The sequence below is a fragment of the Lutra lutra genome, chromosome 6 (genome assembly GCF_902655055.1).
Source record: "Lutra lutra chromosome 6, mLutLut1.2, whole genome shotgun sequence".
In the NCBI taxonomy this organism is placed as follows: domain Eukaryota; kingdom Metazoa; phylum Chordata; class Mammalia; order Carnivora; family Mustelidae; genus Lutra; species Lutra lutra.
This window is the reverse complement of record NC_062283.1, coordinates 10,369,445-10,395,736: the sequence shown is the minus strand read 5'-3', so window position 1 is coordinate 10,395,736 and position 26,292 is coordinate 10,369,445. Positions and strand designations below refer to the sequence as shown.

At 46.8% G+C, this 26,292-nt stretch overlaps 1 protein-coding gene, 1 long non-coding RNA gene and 1 pseudogene across 12 annotated transcripts in view; 2 read left to right on the top strand and 1 right to left on the bottom strand.

Moving 5' to 3' along the window:
- Positions 1-26,292, bottom strand: part of KIF13A (kinesin family member 13A) — a 205,557-nt gene that overhangs the window by 20,727 nt on the left and 158,538 nt on the right. For 6 of the 11 annotated variants that reach the window (XM_047732627.1, XM_047732630.1, XM_047732632.1 and 3 more), the window contains 12 exons: positions 23,177-23,390; positions 18,828-18,990; positions 16,902-17,042; positions 15,980-16,129; positions 13,534-13,695; positions 12,860-13,033; positions 10,886-11,037; positions 8,751-8,883; positions 8,402-8,548; positions 4,759-4,797; positions 3,037-3,163; positions 1,729-1,855 (listed from right to left, as the gene is read on the bottom strand). In XM_047732627.1, coding sequence (XP_047588583.1) covers positions 1,729-1,855; positions 3,037-3,163; positions 4,759-4,797; positions 8,402-8,548; positions 8,751-8,883; positions 10,886-11,037; positions 12,860-13,033; positions 13,534-13,695; positions 15,980-16,129; positions 16,902-17,042; positions 18,828-18,990; positions 23,177-23,390 — 1,729 coding nt within the window. The remainder of the gene's footprint in view (positions 1-1,728; positions 1,856-3,036; positions 3,164-4,758; positions 4,798-8,401; positions 8,549-8,750; positions 8,884-10,885; positions 11,038-12,859; positions 13,034-13,533; positions 13,696-15,979; positions 16,130-16,901; positions 17,043-18,827; positions 18,991-23,176; positions 23,391-26,292) is intronic. The other 5 variants (XM_047732629.1, XM_047732635.1, XM_047732636.1 and 2 more) reach the window with 2 other exon arrangements.
- Positions 9,723-10,414, top strand: LOC125101976 (40S ribosomal protein S3-like; annotated as a pseudogene).
- LOC125101977 (uncharacterized) lies at positions 21,096-22,127 on the top strand. Its single transcript, XR_007127991.1, has 3 exons — positions 21,096-21,218; positions 21,312-21,556; positions 21,684-22,127. It is a non-coding gene; the product is annotated as an uncharacterized LOC125101977 (long non-coding RNA).

Sequence of the window (26,292 nt, the reverse complement as noted above, 5' to 3'; positions counted from 1 at the left end):
TGAGTCACCTAGGGATAGGGGGTGTGTGGTGGCTCTGGAAATGAGAAGTCCTGGGTCCATAACTCCTCTTGTGAATCAAAATAACGGGGGACAGGACCCAGGTCTCCACATTTTACGAACAGTCAAGATGACCTGAAGTTTGGAAATGGCGCAAATGAAAGTGACTGGGTAAGGAGAAGGACTGTCTAGACAGGACCTCAGGGAGCAAACAAGACTGGGAATAAGGGGGCGGTCTGCAACCAGGGGGCTGGCAGGCAGATGGTGTGGGTGCCCTGTAGGACTTCGGGACAGCGGGAGAATCTGCAGGGACAAACATCAGGTTTCAAATTATGTGCCAGCAAACTCAGATTTTCTGGTTTCAAAGTATTATCAACTCCATTAGACTTCCCCTTATCATTCATTATGGACACAACACCGCTGATGTTTCCGTGGGTACCCTAAAGAGACTACCTGGGCACGTAAACCCTCTGTTATTAGCAGTCTGATTTCTCCTAAATGCCTACGACATATTGTGATAAGAGTGAGAATGAGAATAAGCAGCAGCAACAGTAGTTACCACCTAACAAAGGGTGTTTTTAATATATTATCTCTAATCCTTTCAACAGTACCAAACACAAGTCTCCATTTTTTGATTAAGAATAAAGCCTCGGTGGGGCGCCTGGGTGGCTCAGTGGGTTAGGCCTCTGCCTTCGGCTCAGGTCATGGTCTCAGGGTCCTGGAATCAAGTCCCACATCGGGCTCTCTGCTCAGCGGGGAGCCTGCTTCCTCCTCTCTCTCTGTCTGCCTCTCTGCCTACTTGTGATCTCTGTCAAATAAATAAAATCTTTAAAAAAAAAAAAAAGAAGAAGAAAGCCTCGGGGGGCGCCTGGGTGGCTCAGTGGGTTAAAGCCTCTGCCTTCGGCTTGGGTCATAATCCCAGGGTCCTGGGATCGAGCCCCACATCCGGCTCTCTGCTCCGCGGAGAGCCTGCTTCCTCCTCTCTCTCTCTCTGCCTGCCTCTCTGCCTACTTGTGATCTCTGTCTGTCAGATAAATAAATTAAAAAAAAAAAAAAAAAAGGAATAAAGCCTCGGGGGTGTCTGGGTGGCTCAGTGAGTTAAGCGTCTACATTCAGCTCAGGTCATGATCTCAGGGTCCAGGCTTCGAGACCCTCTCCCTCTGTTCCTCCCCACTGCTCATGCTCTCTCTCTCTCTCAAATAAATAAAATCTTAAAAAAAAAAAAAAAAAAAAAAAAAAAGAAGCCTCGGAGAAGTTAACGACATTCAACACTTGAAGAGCTGCAGCTGGAAACTAAATCTGGACCTGGGTGACTCCCGAGCCTGGGGCGCCGTGCCGTCACCGACGCACACCGGGACAGCCGGACCAATCAGCAGACTGACCACAGTTAATTTAGCGCTGGGACCTGACCACGCTAGTGACCAAACTGAAAAATAAAGCATACTCCAAGAAGAAAGCATGTTTTCTCCCCCTTCAAGTAGACTTTGGAAACACCCTTCTTTTAAGGCAAAATAAGAGAATTTCTGGAGATGAGGAAACCTTGTCCAAGTCGCTTGTTTGGAGAAACTGAGGTGCTCCCCGCCTCCTGGGAGAGGAAGCTGGCTGCTGTGCGGGAGGAAAAGGGGAGGGCAGCATGGGGCATGGCTGGTCTTTCCCTGAGCGGCTCACGACACTCCCCACGGACTGTGCCAGTCCTGCAAAGTCCCTCCATGACTCCGTCAGGCCACTCACCAGTGGGCGGGCGCCCCGGGGACCCCGCTGCCCGGTGCGGGCACCAGCACGGCGTTTCTCTCCTCGGTCAGCCCCACCCACTGCTCCACAAGCCGGGCTTCCCGCTCCACGTCGTCCTCCGTCTTCTCTGCAGTACGAAACGAGGGGATGAGCACCAAGACAGGGGGAAAGACAACTTCCAGACTTATAATAAATGAGTTTTCACTTGGTGACATCCCAAGGGGCTTGACCATCCATGATGTTCTGAAGGAGGATGGGAGGCTTCGAAGTTCCAGCCTGAGCCCCCGACGAGCTCAGAGAGGCTCGGGCTCTCACCCGGCGGCCCTCTGGGCCGCGACATGGAAAGAGCATCAGGACGGGGATGAGAACACAGGTTATGTTTCCTGGTTCTGTACTCTGGGAAGTTATTCGACACACCAGTCTGGGCTTCCTGATCAAAGAGGGCCTCTAGTAGCCAAGTCCACTCTATTCGCTTGTTGAAAAGATGCAGTGCCATAAAGGACGTGACACTGCTTTATAAAACTCGACACCACCACACAGAGGATTAAAACATGCCACACACCACTCTGTAAAACTAACTTTATTGTCCTTTACGTTCCTGATGAAAGAGATTGTGTGGAACATATTCTGAAACCCTCTGATTCACAACTGCGCCCTGGAGCTATCTGGGTGCAATCAGAGTGAGTTTCCATGAGCCGGCTGAGCATCCAGAATGCTGAGCCGAGATGTTTTACTGAGGGGCGAGCTTCTGCTAGCTTCTGCCTGAAACAGATGAACATTCATCACGTGTCCTTTGATGCAGGACCCACCACAATGCACGGGTCATCACACCAGGGTGAGAGACTACGGGTTTGCAGGACACACGTCTTCCCTGGAGCCTTGGCTGCCGGCAGCATGAGCAAACCAGCAAAACCCCTGCAGCTGCATGGCCGTGAGGGGAGCTGCAGGCCAGCCTCAGGCCCACCTGTACCCCCCTATAGGAGCTGGGTGCTGACCGGCCACATGGGACCCTAGAGTGGCCGGCAGTCCCAGTCCGGAGCCCGGAATGCCTCACACTGCCATGTCGGTTCTGACTGCATTTGCATTCATCAGAACAGAATGCAAGTCTAATGTCACAGTTCACGTAGAGGCTTATGAATGTTTCTTACTTTCCAATTCAATACGGTGCTGAAAGCATCACGACGATCTATTAATGCTACAAGGTCAGAACACAAAGACAGTACTGTCCGACCAAGGGGAGGAAACAACCTGCCGTCACTGTCTAGAAGGGGAAAAGCCACTCCCAGGGAAGAGCGTAATCTCACATACCTTTTTTATTGCTGACTTTTTTAATTTGCTCATCTAAGTACTCTCGTCGTTTGATGAGTGCGTCAGACCACCTCTCTCTCACACAGTTTAAGTCTTCTTCCTGACACCGGGGAGGGAAAACATTTTCCTGTAGAATACACAGATGACTGTTTCTTTCTTTTTTTTTTTTTAAACAAAGATGTTTACATGGATCAGGAAAGTTTTCATTAGGAAAGGCCATTGAACACCGCTGCGCGATTAATATGCAAGAAAGCAAAGGGGCCTCAGAAACACAGCATGCTGATCAAGGAACCCATTACTCAGAAATCAGAGCCCCTGGATTGCCAAAAGGATAATTATACTTAAAAGCAAGAGAAGCTCAAACTATTCCAGCTGTGGGATGATTCTTACATGGGGTGTATGTGTGTGTGTATTTCAATTAGAGCTATTCATTTGAAGGACATGTGATTCCAAGCAGAAGGACACCATGAACAGAGCCTAAATCACAGACCAGCAAATGGAATGGAAAAAAGAAGGCATTTTCATAGTTCATCGTTCAATGGCCTCAAAACATGTACTTTCTGAAATGCAAAGAACAGATCAGCAGAGAACCTTTCAAACTGGCTGCAGAGATCTTCCCCCCGACCGCGACCATAAGGGTCACCAAAAATCTCCCATGCAAACACCCAGCATGCAGTCAGCCATGCTTGAAGAAGCAGCCATTGGGACTCTCTATGCAACCATGAACAACGTGGCGGGAAGCGCACAGACAGCAGCAAGACATGAGTTAACGGCATCGCTGAGATCCAAGGGGAGACTGGGACGTCCCCTGAAGTTTGTTTACATTTGCTTGTTTTCTTTCTTAGTAGAGTTACGAGGGAAAGAAACCCATCAATTCTACTCAAAATGCTCTCTAACGTGCCTAATTCCAGTCTAACCCTTAAGATGCGACATTAAGCGCAGACGGCAGAGGACTTCTGAGGCTCTATCTAAAATGTCCCCACAGTTCACATTCAGGAAGGCACCCGGGGAAACTGTGGAGAATCAGTACAAAGACTGGGGACCGAATCCAGAACACTTCACCTTGATTTCCTGCCTTGCCTGTTCCTATCCTCCCACATTCCATGACAGCAGTCCAGCCAGTGCTGACGAGGTACAAGTTCACAGGTGCCTTTTTAAAAAAAATCTAAATTTCCATAAAGAAAAGGCTGAGACTTAAATTCTCCAAGTTATGGATCATTAAGCTGCGTCCTAATGAGAGAAGGAAGCTGGCTAACCCCAACTAAACTGTGTGCGTGAAATGTTTTCCATTTCCTATCCAGCAAGAGACTTTAAACTACAACCCCATATTGGAATAATCCTACTCTCTTGGACATGAGGCACAAAATGTAGTTTTGCATAGAAAAGACAAGGTCTGACTTAAGATTCATGGATGGATAATTCCCCGGTTTTAAAAATCGTTAACTGAATACAGTGATAACGGTCTTGCTTCGCAAGTCTTTACAAGCCGATTCGAGACAGCACAGCAGCGAGGCAGTCTGATCACACACTTGGAACGGACAGAGAAATCTGTGGCCAGAGTACTGGATCCCTGATTATGTTTAAAGCAAATCCAAAGCGAGGGAAAGACTGCACATTCTTGCTTGATGGTCCTGCTTCCTCCTCCCTGCCCTCTGCTGTGCGGGTGCTGGCCATGAGCAGTAGCTTGTGCCCCATGCCACAGAAGGACAGCAGCAGTGATACCTGGTAACTATCCATATCACCGCCATCCTCCTCATCTCTCTGGTAGGAAAAAAATAAACACAAAGGACATGCATTTTGTTTCTCGAACAGCACACGGGTAATTCTTTAAGCGTAACACACACATTACAATGGACAGCACACGTATCGCCACCAAAATAAAACATTTACATGAACTGCAAGAAAGGTTTAGTGGATTTATTAATTTACCTGTCTCTAATGAAGAATTTAAGTTTGGTTTTGTTATGTTTTTAATAAAGAAAACCATTAAAAAAAAAAACAACAACCCGCAAACTCTCTTCACTGGGACTAGGAATCAGCCTCATTGGGCCAGGTCTTACCCTATCGTTATGCATTTCGGGGTGGGTTACCTGAGATGTGGAACGGACTCAGAAAGACAAAATGTCAGAACTAGACTCTACTGCCCAGCCTCTTAGTTTAGCCATGAGGCAGCCAGGGCCCTGAAGGATGAAATGGTTTAAGGTTTAACCCAAGGATCACACAAATCGTGGCAGAGTCAGGACTGGAGGTCAGGCTGCTAGTCGCCTCACTCAGCGTCCTTTCCCCCCGCACCACACCACATGCACTGAGGGAATCCTCACAGACAAAAGCCCACTGGGAGCCTGAGTCTAGTCACAGACAGGGTTCCCCAGCGTACGACTGTCTCAAGAGCACAGCCCGCCATGCTGGGTATTGGATCCGCTGTTGTCCACTACTGGTTATGTTAGCATCAAACCAACCAGCTGAGAAAAATGAGAACTGTCCTAAACCCATGGCAAGAGTTTACAATTGTATAAAGTAACAATTTTGGCAAAAAAACATTTGGCAAAACAAAATCACCAGGTTGAAAATAAAAGGATTGAGTTGAGACAGGTTTCCCTAGACAGAAGAATAAAAAAAAATTTCCACTGGTAGGGAATAACCATCTCTAGGGAGGCAGGTTCTATGCAAATGAACACTGGCCCATGTAATAATCCTCTTTCGTTTTTTCCACAGTTATTGGAGGGTTAATATTCAAACAGGCAGTGAAGTGGTCTAGTCATAAAAAGACAAACTTTTTTAAGTGCTTTAAAAATATAATTACGTTACTCTCATATGTAAGTATACTTCACATATACTGCTTTTTGAAAGTGCTCTAAAAATACAGTTAAATGTATTCTCTGTATAGACATCAAAAATTCACTTTTTAAAAAAAAGTTTGGAACACACTGTTATCGTTTGAATAACTAACTTACTAAATGCATGCCTAATATGGAAGTAACTTTTCTTTTTTTCCTTTAAGATTTTATTTTTTAGGTAATCTCTATATGCAATGTGGGTTCAAACTCATGACCCTGAGGTCAAGGGTCCCATGCTCTACTGACTGAGCCAGCCAGATGCCCCCGAAGTAATTTTTCTTGACTTAATCCCCACATTATGGAATAAAGTACAAGTAGCTCAAATTTATCAGTTATTTTTTGGACTAAGGAGATCCTCCAAGCAAAGACTAAGGAGAAGCAGCCTGAGCTTTCATGATGTGTAACTTGTGAAATCAGCATATTCTGGACTGGCATGGGCTATGGCATCAGAACATTTCTGAAGTATTATGTCAACAAAATAAGTTCTGGACGTGACCTTGAGCATGAATGCAAAGAAAATTAAAAGCTTTAAAATAGTCACAGTTTAGGGAGCACCTGGGTGGCTCAGTCGGTTAAGCATCCGACTCTTGATTTCAGCTCAGGTCATGATCTCAGGGTTGTGGGATCGAGCCCCACATCCAGCTCTGTACTCAGCAGGGAGTCTACTCTTCTTCCCCCTCTGCTCTCTCTCTCTCCAAAATAAATAAATCTTTAAAAAATCTTTATAAAAAAATGAGCCAACTTTTATATTGATTGTTTTTAAGTAAGCTCCATGCCCAATGTGGAGCTCAACATGGAGCCCAACATGGGGCATGAACTCACAACCCTGAGATGAGATCAGAGTTGAGATCCAGAGTAGGCCGCCCAACTGACTGAGCCCCCCGGGTGCCCTGAAACAGTCACAGTTTAAATCTGCACGACTGGTACTGTGTTCTTTAAAGAGCATTTAGCACTGGGGGAAGCACGAATTTTGACAAAAATCAGTTTTAACTCAGGAGGTAGAGCAGTTTTAAAAGTGCAAATAATCCATTCTCATAAGGTTCCTCAAATGGGAACATGTAGTCAGTTGAGGATCCCTGCTTTACAGGTCATGACTTAGGGCTCAAATTCAAAGTTCTAAGATCAGATTATGAAGCCCCCAAATTTTAGTATAGCCTGGGATCTCAGGGAATTATTAAGTCTACTTCATCATTCTGGAGAAGTGAGGAGGGGAACCAGAGGTTTGCATTATCCCAACGAGGTAACCAGGAAGGCCGTGCTAGACTGAAGAATCCAGGTCCCCTTGGCTCTAGGCTGGTGACCTTTCTCCCAGGCCCTGCAGCCACCCCCAAAGCTGACAGCTGAGGGAGGGACTGAGCTGGGATGAGAACCCACACAGCCCAACTGCCTACTCCACACATGAGGAGAAGTCTGACAGAGAAGTCTCCCCTAAACCAGCAGACTGTCTTCATGCCTTCCTTCCTACTATCCCTGGCTCTGAGAACCAGGTTCAATTCTGGCCTGGGTGGGACAGGAAGGCGGCGTTTGACAAACTATGCCTCCCTAAGGGCTTGTGGGCCAAGCCCGTGTTCCTCCTGGCTTTCAGAAAGTCTTTGCCTGAATGCCAGGGAGTGCAAGGAAACGGAGACAGAAGATGAATCATTCTCAAGATGGGCTGGGCCTCTGCCCAGACTCCACAGAGAAACGTCACAACGGGGAGAGCTCCCTCCCTCGTGTGGCAGGGAGGGAGGCAGAGATCGGTGGGCTGATTCCTCCCAGTCCCTAATTCATACCTGACAGTGACCTGGGGGCTCAGTGGGAAGCACATGCCTTCTTTTAGGTCCCTGCAGACAAGTTCCTAATCTTAAAATTTATTCTCACGGAGCAATGAAGAGCTGGGACTGGTAACATGAACGTCATTCTTTGATGTTTTCATCTTTCACGGTTTACCAACATTTACTTATTTATTTAAAAAAATAATCTCTACACCCAATATGGGGCTCAAACTCACGACCCCAAGATCAAGAGTCGCAGGCACCTCCCACTGCGCCATCCAGGCACACCCCCCTTTTAATTTTTTCAAAATGAGAACAGAATATTTAGTAAAAGAGGACTTAATAGACAAAAATGATCATGAGGACAACTTTTAATTGAAACATGAAAAAGAAAGCTTTCACAGGACTGTTTAACTCTGCCAGCGTACGGGGGCAGTTTTGTATTCATGAGAGCGGATGGGGCCAGGCGGACATGCCAAATCCCCCCACCTATCTAGAGCCCGCTGGAAAATGGAGTCTGCCAGAAGCAGATGAGTAACACGGACCCATATGTGTGTTTACACATAAAATTATTATTAATCAACGCTAAGCCAGCAGAGTCTTTCAAATCTCATAAAAAAGGCAACGGATGGAAATGTGAAGGGAGGGTGCCGATTGTGAGGTCAAGTCAAGGAGTGCTGTCATATTCCCCAAAGGTCTCCATCCCCGGCCACTGGCTGCCTTCCCTGTATTAACCGGGCCTCGCTGGAGGCTACCTCAATCAGCTGGTCTCACCTGGTAACTGTCCAGCCCTCGTTGCAGCTTGGTGGACCTGGCAGTGACGCAGCCAATGGAGACAGACAGGATGGCTTCGACCATGAGCGGCAGCGTCCCGGAATGCTGCACGGGTTTCACCGTGACCTGTACCCTCCGGGAATGACCCTGCAGAGGGCGGGGGCGTTGGGGGACAGGCATGACGCGCCAGGGGGCGCCAGGAATGGGACCAGCAAGGAGCGGGGGCAGAGGGTAAAGGAAGGAAGGAGAACCAGGGAACACAGAAGCCCGTAATTAGAAAACTCCCAGAAATGGTGTGCGAGAGTGGGACAACGAGAAAACACGAAACAAACCAAACTGTGCCCAGCACCTGTCTGAGTTGGAAGATGCCTCCTGTGTTGACGTCTTTGGCCTGGTGGAGCTCCACGGACGCGTATTCCCCCAGCTCGTTCAGCTCCAGTATGGAGATCCACATCTCTATTCGCCGTGTCACCTCGTTCCACCTGCAAAACCAAGTCCCAGTGAACGACAACGTCACCGCCCAGCGATGTTATGAGCCGCCATCCCCAGAGCTCTTACTACGGGCTGGGCCTCGTGCTGTCACATCCGTCTTATTTAACTCTCGAAACAATTGTATGGTAGAAGTCTTTCCTCTTTATTTATTCTTTTTAAGATTTTATTTATTTGACAGACAGAGATCACCAGTAGGCAGAGAGGCAGGCAGAGAGAGAGGAGGAAGCAGGCTCCCTGCCAAGCAGAGAGCCCAATGCGGGGCTCGATCCCAGGACCCTGAGATCATGACCTGAGCTGAAGATAGAGGCTTTAACCCACTGAGCCACCCAGGTGCCCTCCTCTTTACTTTATTGAGGTAAACGTATATTCAGTGAAATGTCTACATTTCAAATGGAGTTTGATGGGCTGTGAAAAGGCACACACCTCTCACTACCCCATCATCTGCCTCTGAAAGTTTGCTCATGCCCCTTCCCATTCAATACCCACAGCATCCCACAGCAGCCATATAACCACAAATTAGTTCTGCCTGTTCCAGAAATTCACAGAGAGGGAATCACTAGCGCGTACTCTTTTAGGTCTGACCTTTTCGGTTCAGTGTGATGTTTTGTGATTCATTCAAATGGGTTTCCACAGTCCTCTTCCTTGTTATCAGATCTGAGTAATATTTGTTACATGACCAGTAGTACCATTTGTTTATCAAATGTTCTCACACGTTTGGGTTGTTGGCAGTGTGGGAATATTACAACAAGAACTGCCACGGACATCTGTGAACAAGTCTATTTACGGACTTATATTTTCATCTTTCTTGGGAAAATAGCCAGGAGTAGACTGCTAGGTCACAGAAGAGGCAGAGGATTGAATTTCCAAGAAAGTATCCTCCTGGGCAGGAAGATGGGCCAAATTCCCAAGAAGAGGAAGCTTGTGGCCAATGGCATCTTCAAAGCTCGGCAGAACGAGTTTCTCACTCCGGAGCTGGCTGAGCATGCCTACTCTGGAGCTGAGGTACAAGTTACAGGAACCGGCACAGAAATCATGACCTTGGCCGCCAGGATGTACAAAGCCTTTGGTGAAAAGGGCTGGTGGATCTGAGAGCCGACCGGGGTGGTTCAGCAGACGTCTGACTTCCCCGAGGGCAGTGGAGAGCTTTATGCCAAAAAGCTGGCCACAGGAGGTCTGTGTGCTGTCACCCAGGCCAGGTCTCTGAGTTGACCAGCTCCCAGGAGACCCTGCTGTGTGGAGGACCTGCCTCAGTGTACAGTGCTTCATCGTGAAGAGTGGGGCCAAAGAACAGTAAGAACAGTGAGGGCCTGGTGTCCGGGAAACTCTGAGGACAGAGGGCTGTGGCCAGGCTGATGATTGTACTGGGGACCCTATAACCTGCTGCTCAGATGGGGTGTGCCAGGCATCAAAGCAAAGATCATGCTTCCCTGGGACCCAAGGGATAAGACGGGCCCTTAGAGGTCTCTGCGTCACCATGTGAGCACTGGGACCCCAAAGATGAGACACTGCTCACCACCTCCGCCGTGGAACAGAAGGGTGAGAAGCCGGAGCAGCTGCCATGCCCAAGCCTGCTCGAGCAGCACAACACGGGCTCCCTGGCAGCCGGACCCGGCGTCCAAGTATTGCTCTATAAAGACTTTTATAAAATCTTCCCAAAAAGGAAGAAAAAAAGGGAAACTATCCTCCTGTTTTTTTTTCTTTCTATAAGGTTTACAGTTTTATTTCACATGGAAGGTTCCGATCCATCTCAAAATACGTTTCATGTATCATGAAAAGCCAAGGTCAAGGTTGGTTGTGACCTGGGCAGACAGGTGGTTGTTTCCGTCCTGTTTGTTGAAAAGACTCCCCTTCCCACATCGAACACCCTCCATGCCCGCTAGCTCCTTTTATCGTTCCCATTTCGCCAAGGAGGAGACAGGCCCGGAGACTCCTCCTCTTACCCTCTGGGCTAGTGCCAGTCTCGAGCCTGCGACCGCTCAGCCAAGTACACACCTGTCATGCAGCGTCCTCGTCTTCGCATGGAGAGAGTCGACTTCCCAGATGGAGCTGCCGTTCCCGGCACAGCGGTGGCCCCACACCTCAATGGCCAGGGCTCCGTCGGACAGGAACTCCAGGAGCTCCTCCGTCACCGTCACCACATAGTCCTGGGGCAAGCAGGAGCAAGGGAAGGGCAACGAGAGTCACGCACCGAGCTGTCTGCGACTTTTCCCTCCTACCTCTCCGTGGGGTAGGGACCTGCTCTGGAGGTGGTGTGTCTGATCCCAACCTGAAAACCACCTGTGCTGCTGCAAAGACCCGGAACACTGGCTCTTCAGACTGACAAGGAAGAAGGGACTGGACGCAACCCCGTTGTTGAATCAGGACGGACACTGACGGGAGCGTCCTGTCCCGCATCCCTGTGCTTGTGAGGTGCGGAAGCGAGTCTGTGTCCCCCACACCTGGTTCCTTGCCGTTCTGCAAGACCACTCAGACCACCCGCCGCCGCAGATTAATCAGCACATCCCAAAAAAGAACGTCTGATTGCTCCTTGCTATGGCTTGGGAGACTGAGAACAGAATTAAATTTCCTATGATTATCCTCATGATTCCATGCTCTCGCTCTCAAACACGCCCACCCCAGCTCCTCGTCACAAAACGCAGGCAGAGGAGCGTGAGGAAAAGAAGGCTGAGCGGACGGAGGAGTATGGAAGCACCGGAACAAAGCGGCAGGTGGGGGACCCAGCGGAGTGTCTTTCCAGCAACATCTTAGTGACGTCTCTGGTGAAAGTGATGCTGCGGCTCTCATTTCTGGAAAGATCCGTGCTCTACTGGTTTAACATTCTACTACTTATCTTCTCATTTATTGTATTCGGAGACAGAGCCAGAATTTTAGAAGGAAAACAAACTAATGATCCATTAGGACAATCTATACATCTTACTGATGAAAACACCCCAAAGTCACACAGTGAATCAAGGTCACAGTGACTCCAGGTCTCTGCCACTAGCATTTGTCAAACCAGTGGTTAATTAGAATGTACTTAAAATTCAGGCTTCATCCTTCCACAGGAATAGCTTTGTGGACCCAAAGAAAGATGGGGACTGCTTAAAAGAGTATTTAGGCAACAATAACAAAAAAATAATTAATAAGGATTTTGAGAAACAGACTTGGTGAATATAGGTGAAAGGAAAAAAAAAAGTGGATCATTTGTTTTCAGAAAAAGACAGACTCGATAGTCTTTTACCTATGTGAAATCTGATAGGGGTAGAGCCAGAAAGAAAAAGCACAATTTCCAAAGGAAGGGGTCTGGGTACCTGTTAAGGACTGTGCAAGGAAAAACAAAATTACAACAGAAGGTAGCATGTGTCTCTCAGAAACAACCTGTGGGCTGTCTGACGTGAAAACCAGGAAGGGTGGCTGACGGTCACACAAGGGGGCCAACCAAAAGCCACCAAAAATTCACCTTGTCTATTGACATTTTCTTTAAAAACTCATATGGTGCATTAGAATGCGATGCTAGGAGTGCTATCCCATATTCCAAAGAATGAGAAGAGGTTCATATACATTAAAGGATATAATTCTGCAATATACATAACATGACCATATTTTTTGTTAAAAAAAAAAAAAAACTTTCTGAAGATGTTAGGCATGCATGACGGTAAGAGACCGTATCTATGCCCATTGCTGTGTGAACATCACACACAGATAAAAGTCGGAGGGCACAGAAAATAGTTTATCTAAATATGTACAAACTGTCACAAGCCGTTACACCTCTAGGGCCCAAGACTTCAAGGAGAGGCCTTTCAGATTTTATTTTAAACATTTCCCATCTGAATTTGTATTGAAGCATATTTTGAGGTTAAAAAGTGCAACAGACATATTACACTTATTAAACATTCTTGTGGGGGAGCTTCTAAGGTATAAGAAGAATTCTGAACGGCAACCAGGTCCCTTGTCTCTGTGTAGCCCATCTTGTAACAGTGCTCATACCTTACAGTGAGAGAAGGTCACGGTGTACTGGGCATCCCGGGACTGAGGGGAAGGCACCTCGGGGTCCACCACTGGGGCCGCCACTGTAGATTCACACTGGTCCCAGAATGTGTATTGACAGAAGACAAAATTTGAGAGGTTTAAGGGAAGCCCAGTTGCCTCTTTGATTTTTACCTAAAGAGATAAAAATAAAAAGCAAAATAATTCTGATAAAGACATTACCCGATGCATGCTTCCTTCAAGTACTTCTATTTTAAGAGTCAGAGACGAAATACATAAATCGGTTATTCGTTTGACATCTGAAAACATCTGGCACGTGAAGGGTTCCGCTTATCGTCACGACGGCACGTGAGCCCGGGAACAAAAGCACACAGCCTCGCAGATTTTCCTAGTGGCTGAGTTTCTGACACAGATACTACCTTTACTGGAAAAGCACGATTCACTGAACAGTATACACTTCCTGCTCGCCAAAGGCACATGGACTTTTAAAATTTCATCCACTGGCATCAGAAAGCACGCTCTACTTCTGGAGAAAGGACTGCCCGCCGCTGTATTTATGGCCACAAAGCTTAACATTTACTACGCTCTAGGAAAAACTCCCAAGATGTTCTGTCGAACTGCTGTGGATGAATGCAGTCCCTAATGGCGCCCGCCCGCCCATCCCGTCCTCTCACCCGGCAGGTCAGCTTCCTGACTCGGTGGATGACCTCCCCGCTGCTGTCCACGACCTCAAGGCTCCCGCCTTCGCTGGAGTTCTCCGAAGAGTCATCCTCCACCATGCGCTCCGGGACGGTCCCCTTCACGCGCATCACTTCCACGTGGAGACGCCCAGCAACCTGCAGCAGGGACCAGAGCACCTGTGGGTTAACAGGCGTCCCGCGGCACAAGCCTGATGTAGGACAGACAGCACGCCACCAGATCCCCGGGCCACTGCTCCAGGACAGCTCTGGCGACGGGACGCTCACCCCTTCCACAGCCAGCCCGTTCCATCACCTGCGCGAACAATCACCCTGCCTGACTCGGAGCCAAACTCACCTCTCTGACACCTCCCTTCTAGAGCCATTTTCATTCTCATCCCTCTGTACTGAAGGATGTAAAGGCAGCTACCATGTTCTACCCGGAGTGGTTATCTTACTGCATTCATTTACTCTGCTATCAAACACCTGCCCTGTGGGAATCCTGGGACAGATGGTACAGAGATATGTGCAGGCTGTCATGGGTTAAATCGATCCAGGAAGCAACCGTGTGCTGGAACTGCACGCAGCACGACTTTACAACAGTAAACCAGAAGGCACGGTCGCCCGGCTCCTGGAGCGTCTACTCTCCTGGGAGCAGAGCACGGGTATGGGACTCACGCTGGGAGCAGGGTGGAGGTGGGCTCCGTGGTGCGATGAGAGCCACCCCAGGAGGAACGACGAATACAAGGACAAAGTTATAAGGAGACCCTTCCTTTAAAACTGCTCCTCCCTCCCCGAACGGCTTAACATGTCCTCAATATCCTGGTGGTCCTCCGGGTAGGTGCTAGATGAGCAGGGCCCCTCTTGCCACTGGGTGCACGGTACTGAGTTAAAGGACAAGGATTATCCCGCACTTGGCATCCTCCAGGGCTATAACTGGCCAAGCTGTCTTTCATAACACGGGGTAAGGTTGCAGCGGCTGGAGTTGTGAAGGTGACACGTTCTGCGGGTGCTGCTGTCGTCTTAAATAGTAAGGCTCTTTTTTAAAGGTAGTCGGACCCAACTTCCACTGGCAGCTGAGACCTGAGGAATTCGTCGATGGACTTGAACGAGTGAGACCAACATGGAGGAAGCCGTTAGAGGAGAGGGAATGGGAGAAATCGGTTTGAAGACAATGGTTCTCAGGATTTTTTTTTTTCAGTGGTTTTTGAGGATCTACTACATTTTTAGTAAATTGCAGAGGGATGAAAGACCCACCTAGACCCGGGCATAAGAAGCCCCGACTAAGGGCAGAGTCACTGCACTCCTTTGCCACAAGAGCTATGGCCATTTTTCACATGGGAGAAAGCACCTCCGGCCTGCTGGTCTTCTAGAGCAGAATGTCCCCAGGGCAGCGGGGTGGGGGGGGGGCTACCACACGCAGCACATGAGCTGTGCAAGTACACAGCCGGGAACCTGGGCTCTGTTTCCTGCCTGGCTCACTGTGGGCAGAATGGCATCCCATCCACAGGCTGCCCTAAGGCCCACAAGCAATAACTAAGTATTTCAAGTCTGCACGTTATGGAAGGGAAAGCGACGGAACAGCCTTGTTGCTAAATTTAAAATAAAAAACATCACTTGATGATAAATGGATAAAAATTTAAAAAAGTGTGAACTTGACTATTTTCTAAAATGTCTTAGGCCTACACTGAGGTTAATACAAGTAAATAACAGAAATAGGAACCATTTTGTTTTCTAAAAGATGTTAAGCTTGTTTTCCTGGAATACTTTAGCTTTCAAAATAACGCTCCCAAGTTGTATCTTGTGAAGACCATGTAGGGGCCGGGGAGGAATTTGAGTATATTACAAACATAAGACATCAAGGGAGATAAACGGGGATGGAGCTGACTCTGGTTTCCCAGGGATTTCTAACTTGATTAAAACAAAGAAAAAAATTTGTGAACCATAAATTTAAAAAAAAGTTATAATACTCTTACATGATTTTAATCTTATAATCTTAAAAAAAAGATTTAATTTTGATAGTTTCTATTAATAAGAGCAGAAAAGAATGTGATCCTGATTATTCACCGTAGTTTCCTGATCTGCTTCAAGAGCATAACTTGGGACGCCTGGGTGGCTCAGTTGGTTAAGCAGCTGCCTTCGGCTCAGGTCACGATCCCAGCGTCCTGGGATCGAGTCCCGCATAGGGCTCCTTGCTCGTCAGGGAGCCTGCTTCTCCCTCTGCCTCTGCCTGCCTTTCTGTCTGCCTGTGCTCGCTCTCTCTCCCTCTCTCTCTGACAAATAAATAAATAAAAAATCTTAAAAAATAAAAATAAAAAAAGAGCATAACTTAAATTGGATTCACACAGACAGACACAGACACAGACACACACACACACACACACACACACACACACACACACCCCCCCTTCAACTGTTTCCTCCGAGGATGGCTTATCCTTACCTCCCCCTGCTGGCTGATGATAGGAACTGCATACTGAAGTTTCACATCATAGAACAGACACTCCAAGAACACATTAGCCACGCCAATTAAGTTGTGATTCTCTTGGGCTTCGTAGAAAGGGTCACCTCGTTTCCCATAGAGACGCTTTGCCTGATGGGTGGGAAGGGGGGCAGTGAGGTAGGGGAGGAGGAAACAAAACACCAACTTGGGTAATATTATTTAAAACTAGCATTTAAAAATGTTTAAAAGAGAAAGCATTTATCCAAAGAAATTAAAAAAGCAAAATTACAATCATGTTACAAAAATGAAATGTAGCCTGTGGGAGGGGCTTGATAGCTGGGGGGGGCTACATGATGTCCGTGTGGAGAGGTCTTTCTTAGTTACTGCCTCTCTTCCCTCTGGCACCCAGCGTACAGCCTTTTTCACTCCATTCCCTTTGCTTTGCCTCATTTCCCTCACTGAGGGTCCTTTTCCATTACTAATGTCCACCGAAATGGACTGTGCTTTCTAGAATTATTCTTTGTAGTCTCCCCAGCCATGACCACAGCTGAGGGAGCATGAACAAATACAAGATCCAAGCTGGTTCCAAATGTGTGGGTTTGTCACAACATTGACCAAAGACTCTGGAATCGCTTTGTTCTATTTCATTTCACCTGCAATGTAGCAAAAACCCTGCCAACTAAGAATATGTCATGTGCTCTCTTCATTTAGTTCCTGTCCATGTGGACATCACATGTTCAATGACAAGTTCAATTTAGCCCCCTTTCAAGGTCACGGCTACGTCCCTTTTCTAGTATCAATGTCTAAAGCACGACTGTAGACATTCCCAGCCACGCACGCATGTGTGCGTTTTGACGGTGAGAGCACTTACGCTCTGCCCTTTCAACATGGTCAAATCTCCTTGACATTTTGCCTCTTTTACCTCAGGAATTTTTTCCTTCCATTCTTGATAAAGGTCTCTCATGTCAATTAATTTATTCTCCAGCTTCTCAATGGTCCAAACTTGGGTGCCCTTTCCTTTCCTCCTCACTTGTATAGCTGGCTCACTCACGATGGCTCCTCTCTGCGGAGGGAAGGGAGACAGAAACACACAACAAACCAAATGAGCCTTGTTTACAGCTTTGTGGATTGTTAAAGCAATAGATGTTATTGTCAAGCAACAAGTTTGAAAAAGATGCATAATGTATTCAGAAAGAAGATGAAATTCTACCCCCTAAGGCATATGCTGGCTTATTTCCAACTAAAATGCAGAAAGATTGATGAAATCTTCTGTGTATACCCGTGCCCATGCTTATTTTAATCATAAGCAGAACCAAACAAAACTGTAAATCTCCTCCTGATCCTCTCTCCACAGCTTTTATATTATGAACATCTTCTTGTGTTGTTAAATATTCCTCACAGACGTGATTTTTTTTCTTTTTAAAAAGATTTTCTTTATTTAAGAGAGAGAAAGAGAGCACGAGCGGGGAGTGGGGAGGAAGAAGCAGACTCCCCGCTGAGCAGGGAGCCCCACATGGGGCTCAATCCCAGGACCTGGGATCATGACCTGAGCCAAAGGCAGAGGCTTAACCAAGTGAGCCACCCAGGGGCCCCTCATAGACATGAATTTTAATAGCAACATAGAAATCTGTTATTTGGATGTACCATTCATCTGACAAATTATGATGCTGTTTGGCATCACGGCTCTTTCAAATTTTTGCCACTATAAAGGCCATTATGATAAGCATCCTTCTACAAAAAGCACATCAATTTTTAAAAAACTTCTAAGATTGTGGACTTAAGACGAATTTCTCAAAGAGCTGCTTGGTCAAAGGAGCAAAATGCAGAAAGATGAATGGAATACTCCCTAACTCATTTCTAGTTTGTTTGCCGGAGGGAAACATAAACAGGCGAAAATTATTTTCTTTTGAAGTTTGTCCTTAAAGGGAAAAAAAAATTCTTCAAGTTGAAATGATGGTAAACTTCCCAGTGACTGCAAAAAAGTTGTTCTGTATATAAAAGAAAGGTACTGGGGCGGCTGGGTGGCTCAGTGGGTTAAGCCTCTGCCTTTGGCTCAGATCATGATCCCAGGGTCCTGGGATCGAGCCCCACATAGGGCTCTCTGCTCAGCAGGGAGCCTGCTTCTCCCTCTCTCTGTCTCTCTGCCTACTTGTGATCTCTGTCTGTCAAACAAATAAATAAAATCTTAAAAAAAAAAAAAAAAGAAAGGTATTATGCAAGTCTTCCTTTCTTACAGAATCCATTCTGAAAAATGGTGCTGTAACAAAACATATACTTATTCCCCATTCCAGAAGGCACCAATAATAGGAAAGAGAAAAGCCAGAGGAATTACTTAAATTTATTTCCAATTTTAACATCTCTGAGGGCATATATACTCCAGGGGGTTGGGGGAGAGTCTACAGAGGAAATCTTTTTTTTTTTTTTTAATTTTTACTATTGAAGCCTAGTTGGTAAATAATGTTATATTAAGATAGAGGAAGTCTTGGGGCGCCTGGGTGGCTCAGTGGGTTAAGCCTCTGTCTTCGGCTCAGGTCATGATCCCAGGGTCCTGGGATCGAGCCCCGCATCGGGTTCCCTGCTCGGCGGGGAGCCTGCTTTTCCCTCTCTCTCTGCCTACTTGTGATCTCTCTCTCTCTGTCAAATAAATAAGTAAAATCTAAAAAATTAAAAAAATATATATAGAGGAAGTCTTAAAAAGAATAAATACTCTGGCTCACATCAAAATCTCCTTGTGGATGGTGTTCAGATGTATGTTGTATATGTTCTCTGGATGTTCTTTGGTGTATATTCTATCTTATGGTACATAAGTTACGCATCTTGTTCTCATTTTCTTTAAAAACACTCTTACCTTCCTATTGGCGCTGAGGTTAGCAGCAGGGATCTGCAGAGTCACTTGGTAGTCAGTGAGCTTACTCATCTCCTCAGCTAAGAAGTTTGCCTCCCTCACCAAGGTATTAGCTTTCACGAGCTGCTCGCGCAGCTTTGCCAGACTTTGACGGAAGAGTTCGTCCCTGCGGGGTAGCGAGCAAGGAAATGAGAAAATCTGAAAGAAAAGGAAACTGTAATCCTGGTTCTAAGTGAGTCATATTATTAGAAAGTGGTAGAAAAACTCCTTTCTGGAGATAATTTTCAACTTTTTTTTTTTTTTAAAGCGGAGGGTTGTTTGGTATTTTGTTGTTGTTGTTTTTTAATGTTTCCTTCCTCCCACAAGGGTACTGTGGGCTCCCTATTGGCCACCACTGATGAGGAGCAAAATATGTGAAAGGACTTGACTAAAAACCATTATTTTAAATCCTCTAACACTTGAAAACTGCTAGATTTTGGTACGATGCTGCCAAAAAACCAATAAAGGAATTCTTGAGGGAAGAGAACTCATCATGACTTCTCCTGTGTTTCTGGGGCTAGGGGAAGGGAAGCAGGGGAGGCGAGAGAAATCTGGAGTCCATAAGGAGAACACGTTTCACACGGTTTCTTCAGTTGATAAAAGGCCAGAAGTGGGGACTTCTGTGGCAGCAGGAATTCAACTTTTTCAACTCTTGCACAACAGAGCTTCCTGGTGAGACCTTCCCTAATGTTCTGACTCTGAATATAGGTAAAAACCCTGTTACATGCCGTCCCAGCCCCACGTCTTCTGTCTCAGCGGCATTCGTCCTACTTAGACTCTCTCGTTTATTTGCATAATGATTCAAGCTTCAGGCATGCCAGGGCGAGAACCAGGTCTTTTTTTTTTGTTTGTCATGACACCTAATTCCCGGACAAGTGTGTGGCCCCTTGTGGGATACCCCAAAACTGTGCATGAAAGGAAGAGTACTTTTGGGTTCCCCATGAGAATCTGGACTTACAGGTAACCCACACTAACAGAATGCTTATCTAGCCTTATCTAGCTTCTCTCTTCTACCATTTACACGCCTTCTGCCCTTACTTCACAGGACAAGGAGGAGCTTGGAACATCCAATCCCTGCGCCTTTTCTCATCACCATAGAGGTGCCACAGGAAGCATACTGCAAAGATGTTAATAAAAGTTAACTCCACCCATATGACACACGGATCCCATCTGCCTGGTTTTACTAAATGATATCACCATTTTTTTTCTTTTCAGTTATCCGAACTTGACTTCTTTCAGCCAGCTCTGTCTTTTCTCTTTTCTACAACATCCAGAAAAAAAGCCTCGTGGATTCTTCCTTGAAATATCTCCTAAATCTCTCTGTTGTTCTCATAGCCCCCGGTTCCTGGTTCACACACCCCCTCCCCAGCGACCTCACAGCCCCCGGGTTCTCCCTCTTCCCTCCCAGCCACATAACCCCTGCCTTGTCTCAGGTCAGTCCTCAGTTCAAAACCTCCTCTGCACCTACAGAACAGCTTTGGACTCAGCTTGCTCTCCTCCTCTGTAATCACCTGTTAGGCCAAACAAAAACAGCTCTTATGTAATCCCCCAAACACACCTTCCTCTTCTCCACGGCTTCCCATTTGTCTGTGCCAACCTGCCGGTTCAAAACGTCCGCCACCTCCTGTCTGCCTGTCCAGTCGTCACCCTTCAAACGCACTTGAAGTCCTTCCTTCCCCATGAACTTGCTGCAGAAGGCTCCATGGAACAGGGTCCTACCCTCTACTAACCACCACAGCCTTTCCTGTGTTCTCTGCCCAGGCACCTGCTCATTTATCAGATCGGGAATTTCATACACTCCATACTCACAACGCACCTACCAAAGACACCACTGTTCTGGGCACTTGGGTCATTTCAGGGAATGAGGCTGATTACCTGCTTCCGGAAGTTTCTCTTCAGATCAGGGATGAATGACAAAGGGATAATTATGCAACTGCAACACTGCCTATTGCTGGATGAAACTGTTCTTTAACTTACTATTACGATGTACGTTTCACATATTTGTATCTTGCTCTACACTACACTGTAAATGTCTGGAAAGAATACAGTACATCTCCAGTTTTCTTTGTAATCTCACTAGCTCTGACATAGACTCGATTTTCAGCCCCTCAATATTTACTTAGGTATGAGTCCCTCAATATTTCACAAGCCACACCCACATTGATTTAGGTAAGAGTCCCAGCTTCTAATATAATGACCCATCATTGACAACCTCTTAATCTTATCCAGTGACTCTGGTGAAATCAATATTGCAACCATTCTCCTCTCCTCGGATGACATCCCCAAAATATCATCCTTACTATCCTCCTCCTTCTTCAGAACTTGAGCCTCAAAGAAAATCAATTTGGAATTAAGGTAAGTGGAAATAAAATTTTAACACCTGAATGAAAAATACTATCATTAAAAACAATCCACTTTTTTGGTTGCCTCTTTTTTTGTCTTTTACAGTCTTCAGGACAAAGAGAAGTAATTAGGGAGACTAAGTAGAAAGGTATCAGTGGGTCCAATCACAATTACTTCCAAGCCTGCTGTTGCTTAGACGAAAGCCACCAGCTCACAGTGAAGTCAGAGAGGACAGCGCTTCAGAAAAAGCACTATCTGATAACCTTCGCCTCTTTTACCCAGGCACAGAAAAAGATGAAGAGTAATGGGTTACAAGCAGGATAAATCTTCAGACTTCTGTAGCCAGACAGGTGAGGGGGCAGCTCCTGGGGAAAATGCCACTGACTCTTTTGTCTTATTTTAGAACAACAGACTGCATTACTACGGCAAGCCTGGTGTGCAGGGTTGGGGTCCCTAATCTCCCTCTTTTCCTCTTAGGGGTCATCTTCCCTGGATGTGGCTCCAGTTCAAGTATCTCATTGCTCGTAAGAGATGCCACAGCGCCCCGGCCCTGGAATCAGACGCCCGAGGCTTTTATCTCAATGGTCCCACCAGCCAGCTCAGTGACTCTGGGAGGCAGCCTCTCAGTTTGCATCCAAAGCCTAAGTATTTTCCCTGCACTTTGACCTGGCAATTCTACTGATAGGAATCTGTAATAAGAAGACAAATAATGATGTTCACAGTGATTCGTGCACAAGGTTGTTCTTGGCAGCATTATTTACGAAAACAAAAATTTTAGTAAGAACTGAGTAACCAACAGTGTGAAACTAGTTCAAAGAATTAGTCTAGGTCATCCAAAAAAATTCAGACTCTAATACAGTACAGTAGTGGTTGTTTAAGGACAGTGAAAATGTTCACAAATGTTAAGTACAAAAAGAATATTGCAAAATATATGTGTCCTGGGTGGCTCAGTGGGTTAAGCCGCTGCCTTCGGCTCGGGTAGTGATCTCGGGGTCCTGGGATGGAGTCCCGCGTTGGGCTCTCTGCTCGGCGGGGAGCCTGCTTCCCTCCCTCTCTCTGCCTGCCTGTCTACTTGTGATCTCTCTCTGTCAAATAAATAAATAAAATCTTAAAAAAATATATATGTGTCTACGTGTATACTAAAAAAATGACTTTGGGGGAAGCAGTCCACGTCTCAGCCTGTTTCCTCACGTGGGAAACGGATGCAAATGATGAACACAAGTAGCAGTCGTGAAGAGGAGATGAATATACGTAAAACACTCAGTGCCTAGACCACGCTCGGTAAACAGCAAATGCCACTTGGGTTACGCCTATCATTGTAACAGTGCAGGAATTCGAAAGGGGGCCACGGGCAGATCTGGGTTCAAACACTGGCCTCCTCGCTGGCCAGGCGGGTGACAGGGGAGGACGTGCAAGGTGGGCAGCCAGCTCAGGGACGGACAGACCCACCCCCACAGGCCCACTGCTGCAGGGACTGTGAGGACGGCACCGCGCCCAGGCTGCGCTGAGAACACCAGGGAATCCACAAATGATGGACTGAACTCAAGGCTGATGCTTCTCCCACCACTACCTCGGTTCTGAGACACATACTTAAAAGTCATAAATTCGGAAAATTTGCATTTAGTAGGTATCTTAATGTTACAGTTATATGTAGAGAGACCCCCCCCCTCCCAAAATGCTTTTATGCTACAGGAGCATTCAAACTTTCTCTATTTCGATACCTACCAGTGGCATTGTCACTTGGAGCCATTTCGCCTGAAGGGTGTGTGTGGGGGGGTCCTTAACAACTAACTTTGCAGTAAATATACTGAGGCTGGACAGTAGCTCGGAGAGGAAAAGGTACTCACTAATGACCCACATCTGGGACTAAGACTTCTTCCCTTGCTAGGTTGATCCCCCTTCAGCATGCCCCCCTCAAAACCCCCAGGCCCCGAGCCGTGACTCTGGGTCCCCAGGGACCCCATGCGTACCTCTCCTCTGCCCACTGAGTCACCTTCTGCTGGGCTGTCTGGCTGCTGTAGGCCAGGCGGTCAGGGCCGCTGCTCGGGGACTGCCGCTCCGGGGACAGCTGCTGGCGGAGCTGCTCCAGCTCCCGCTCGTACATGAGCCGCTGCTCCTCTAGGGCACTCCTCTTCTCCTCCAGGTACTGCTTCTCCAGCACCTGGACCACGTTCTGCACTGGGTCTGGGGAGCCAAGAGACAAGGCGAGGTGTGTTCCGTGATGGCTATGACAGGGCGGCCCGCGGGTGCTGCTTCCAGCAAGAATTCTTTCCCTGCTCCCAATCTAGCCTCTCCAGATGCTTTCTTGTGGCCCGGGGGCCCTGCCGGATCAAATCCTCCCCGCTGCCCTTCTGCTAACACTTCAGATGAACGCCTTCCACGTACACACTCCCCACATCTAGGGGCTTCTTCACTGCAATGAGCTCACTCCCTTGTTTCGACAGATCAGTACTTCACTACAAGCACACGGGAGAGGCGCTGGGCTCTGACCCACTAAGAACTTCAGGACATCTGAGCTTCGAACACAGAGCCACACAAGATTTCATTTTTACAGTAGTCAGTTTCGATGCCCATTTGGCATCAGTTTTAGTATATGGCGATGGGTTTGTATTTCTGATTTTAGCCACAAATCTCATTACTCCTGGATTTCTGTCACAGGGGAGCACATGCTTGGAGATATCGAGTATCGGGCCTGGCAATTTCTCAGGTGCTGGTGTCTGGGAGGGCAATTCACTTGCAAGGAGAAAAGAAAAAGAGAAAAAAGGGGAGGGGGGGAAGAATTCACTTGTAAAAACAACAGGCTGTTTTTGACTTTTTGCCTTTGCAGATCAGAGATCGGCTACATACATGGTGAACAAGAAGAGTAATTGGTTGTTCAAAGGGACCATGACCATGGCCAGCAGTGGTTGTGGTATAGGCAGGGGTCACTGCGGAGGCCAGACATTAGTTTGGTCATGACCGCTGCCCCGGATGCTGTGGGGAAGGCAGGCGCTGACCACAGGTCCACAGGATAAAGTTACCAACATCTCTAAGTGAGCAGACTGCAGGGGAACAACACGCCAGACATCTGGATGGTGAATAAGAAAACCAGCATCCCCGTAACTATCTCCTTGATGTGCACGAGACGGGGAGGAGATGCACGGTCTCAGACTGGCCTGGAGCTCACACCTTTACCTGTTATTCAACTACTGCTATTCGTGCTGTCTTCTCACAGACGGACTCTCAGCTTAATTTCCAGGACAGAGTGGGGAACGGAGAGGACAAGACAAGTTTTTCCATCATGCAATGATGGTTCCTGACTGACTCTTTCAGAAGCCCCTATCTATCGACTAAGTTTAAATTTAAGATTTAAAATTTAAATTTACCATGTAACTTCTACTAATCTTCTATGTAAGCAGTAAAAGAGATAGTATGTTAGCTTAAAAAAAGGTTAAATTATACAAAACAAACAGTGGAAAGCAACTCAAAACAAAATCACTAGATATCTACACAGAGTACAGATGAGTTGTTTTAATAACAAACGACAACCACAGGGCAATAAGAATTCTACCAGCCACTGGCCTCCACCCAGGTAAGAGGCACTGCGCCCTCCCCATGCACCATCTCATGGCTTTGCAGCACACCTGATGGTGGGTATATTTCTTTTAAAGACGCTGCCCTAAGATCACAGAGCTAGTAAGTGACAGAGCCGGGTTCTGAACTCAGATCAGACCTAACTATCTGGTGGCAGGACATCAAATTTACCAATAAACTGATATAGTATTCTTGTTTCCAGTGTTTTGCTCAGAATTAGTACTCTATTAAAAAGTAGACATTTTTTAAAAATTACTGTTCTTGGGGCGCCTGGGTGGCTCAGTGGGTTAAAGCCGCTGCCTTCGGCTCAGGTCGTGATCCCAGGGTCCTGGGTTCGAGCCCCACATCGGGCTCTCTGCTCAGCGGGGAGCCTGCTTCCCTTCCTTTCTCTCTGCCTGCCTCTCTGCCTACTTGTGATCTGTCTGTCAAATAAATAAATAAAATCTTTAAAAAAAATTACTGTTCTTTTCAGGTATAAAATTCTAAAATTCAGCATTTTTTTTCAAAGCAGAAATAGTTTTCTTCACAGAGTCCTGACAGGGAGTCCCTAAAATAAGCCACCTGAAAATCTGATGGAAAATGAACTCCTAAAAAAATCCCAAAGTCTTAAACACAGACCACGGCGAGGGAAGACCTCTTCTGCAGAGTAAGACATCTGTGTACTCTGAAACGTTAGAACTTCTGACCTTGCCATGTAAATTGGTGAAAAGTACATGAATAATACGGTGAAGGGGTCTGAAGAAATTTTAAATGTAAGGGCTAGAGAAGAAAAGCTGTCTCAGAATTTTATAAAAACGCATGTCTCAAACAGTACATACTTTTCCCCTTTTAGGCTCTAGCTTTAAAAAAAGGACAGGGTCTTCACCAAACATTTATACCTCCATGGAACCTGGTTTTCAAGGGCGCTACCTTAGCGTTCATAAATCTCTTCCAGAGAGAGAAAATTGGAGAATATGTGGTTTTATAAAAATTAATATTCTAAGACTTTTGCTAAAAGCCACTGGGTAAGACATTCAGTCCTCGTTTCCACTTGTTAGTCCATGGTGTGTGGAAACACACATGATCCCAAATGGCTGAGAGGACTGCACCCAGAGTTTCCATGCAATGCAGACGCCACGTGACCAAGGCTGCTTTCAACTGCCATGACTTAACGCCGTGACATAACGTCACGGGGCTTCGTCAGTGGCCACAGACCAAGAAGCAGATGCAGACGAGGGAACAGCTCAAAGCATCTCTCCCCGGAGCCTCCCACCATACAGTCCGGTCAGCCCTGCCCCGGGGCCCAGGGACAGACGACACTGGACAGAGCCCAAGTCAAGATACAGGAGCTAAGATTTTGTTCTGTCTTACCTGTTTTGAACCTCTGATTTCAACACAAGTCTTTCTCTTACACATATCTGATGATGCTGTCTTTTCAGTTAGCCAGGGTCAAGCCTGGAACACTACACAGCACGTTTTTAAACAGATCGTCCTACTCAGCAGCTCAGCCTGACTCTGTGATGTAGCCTAGGAC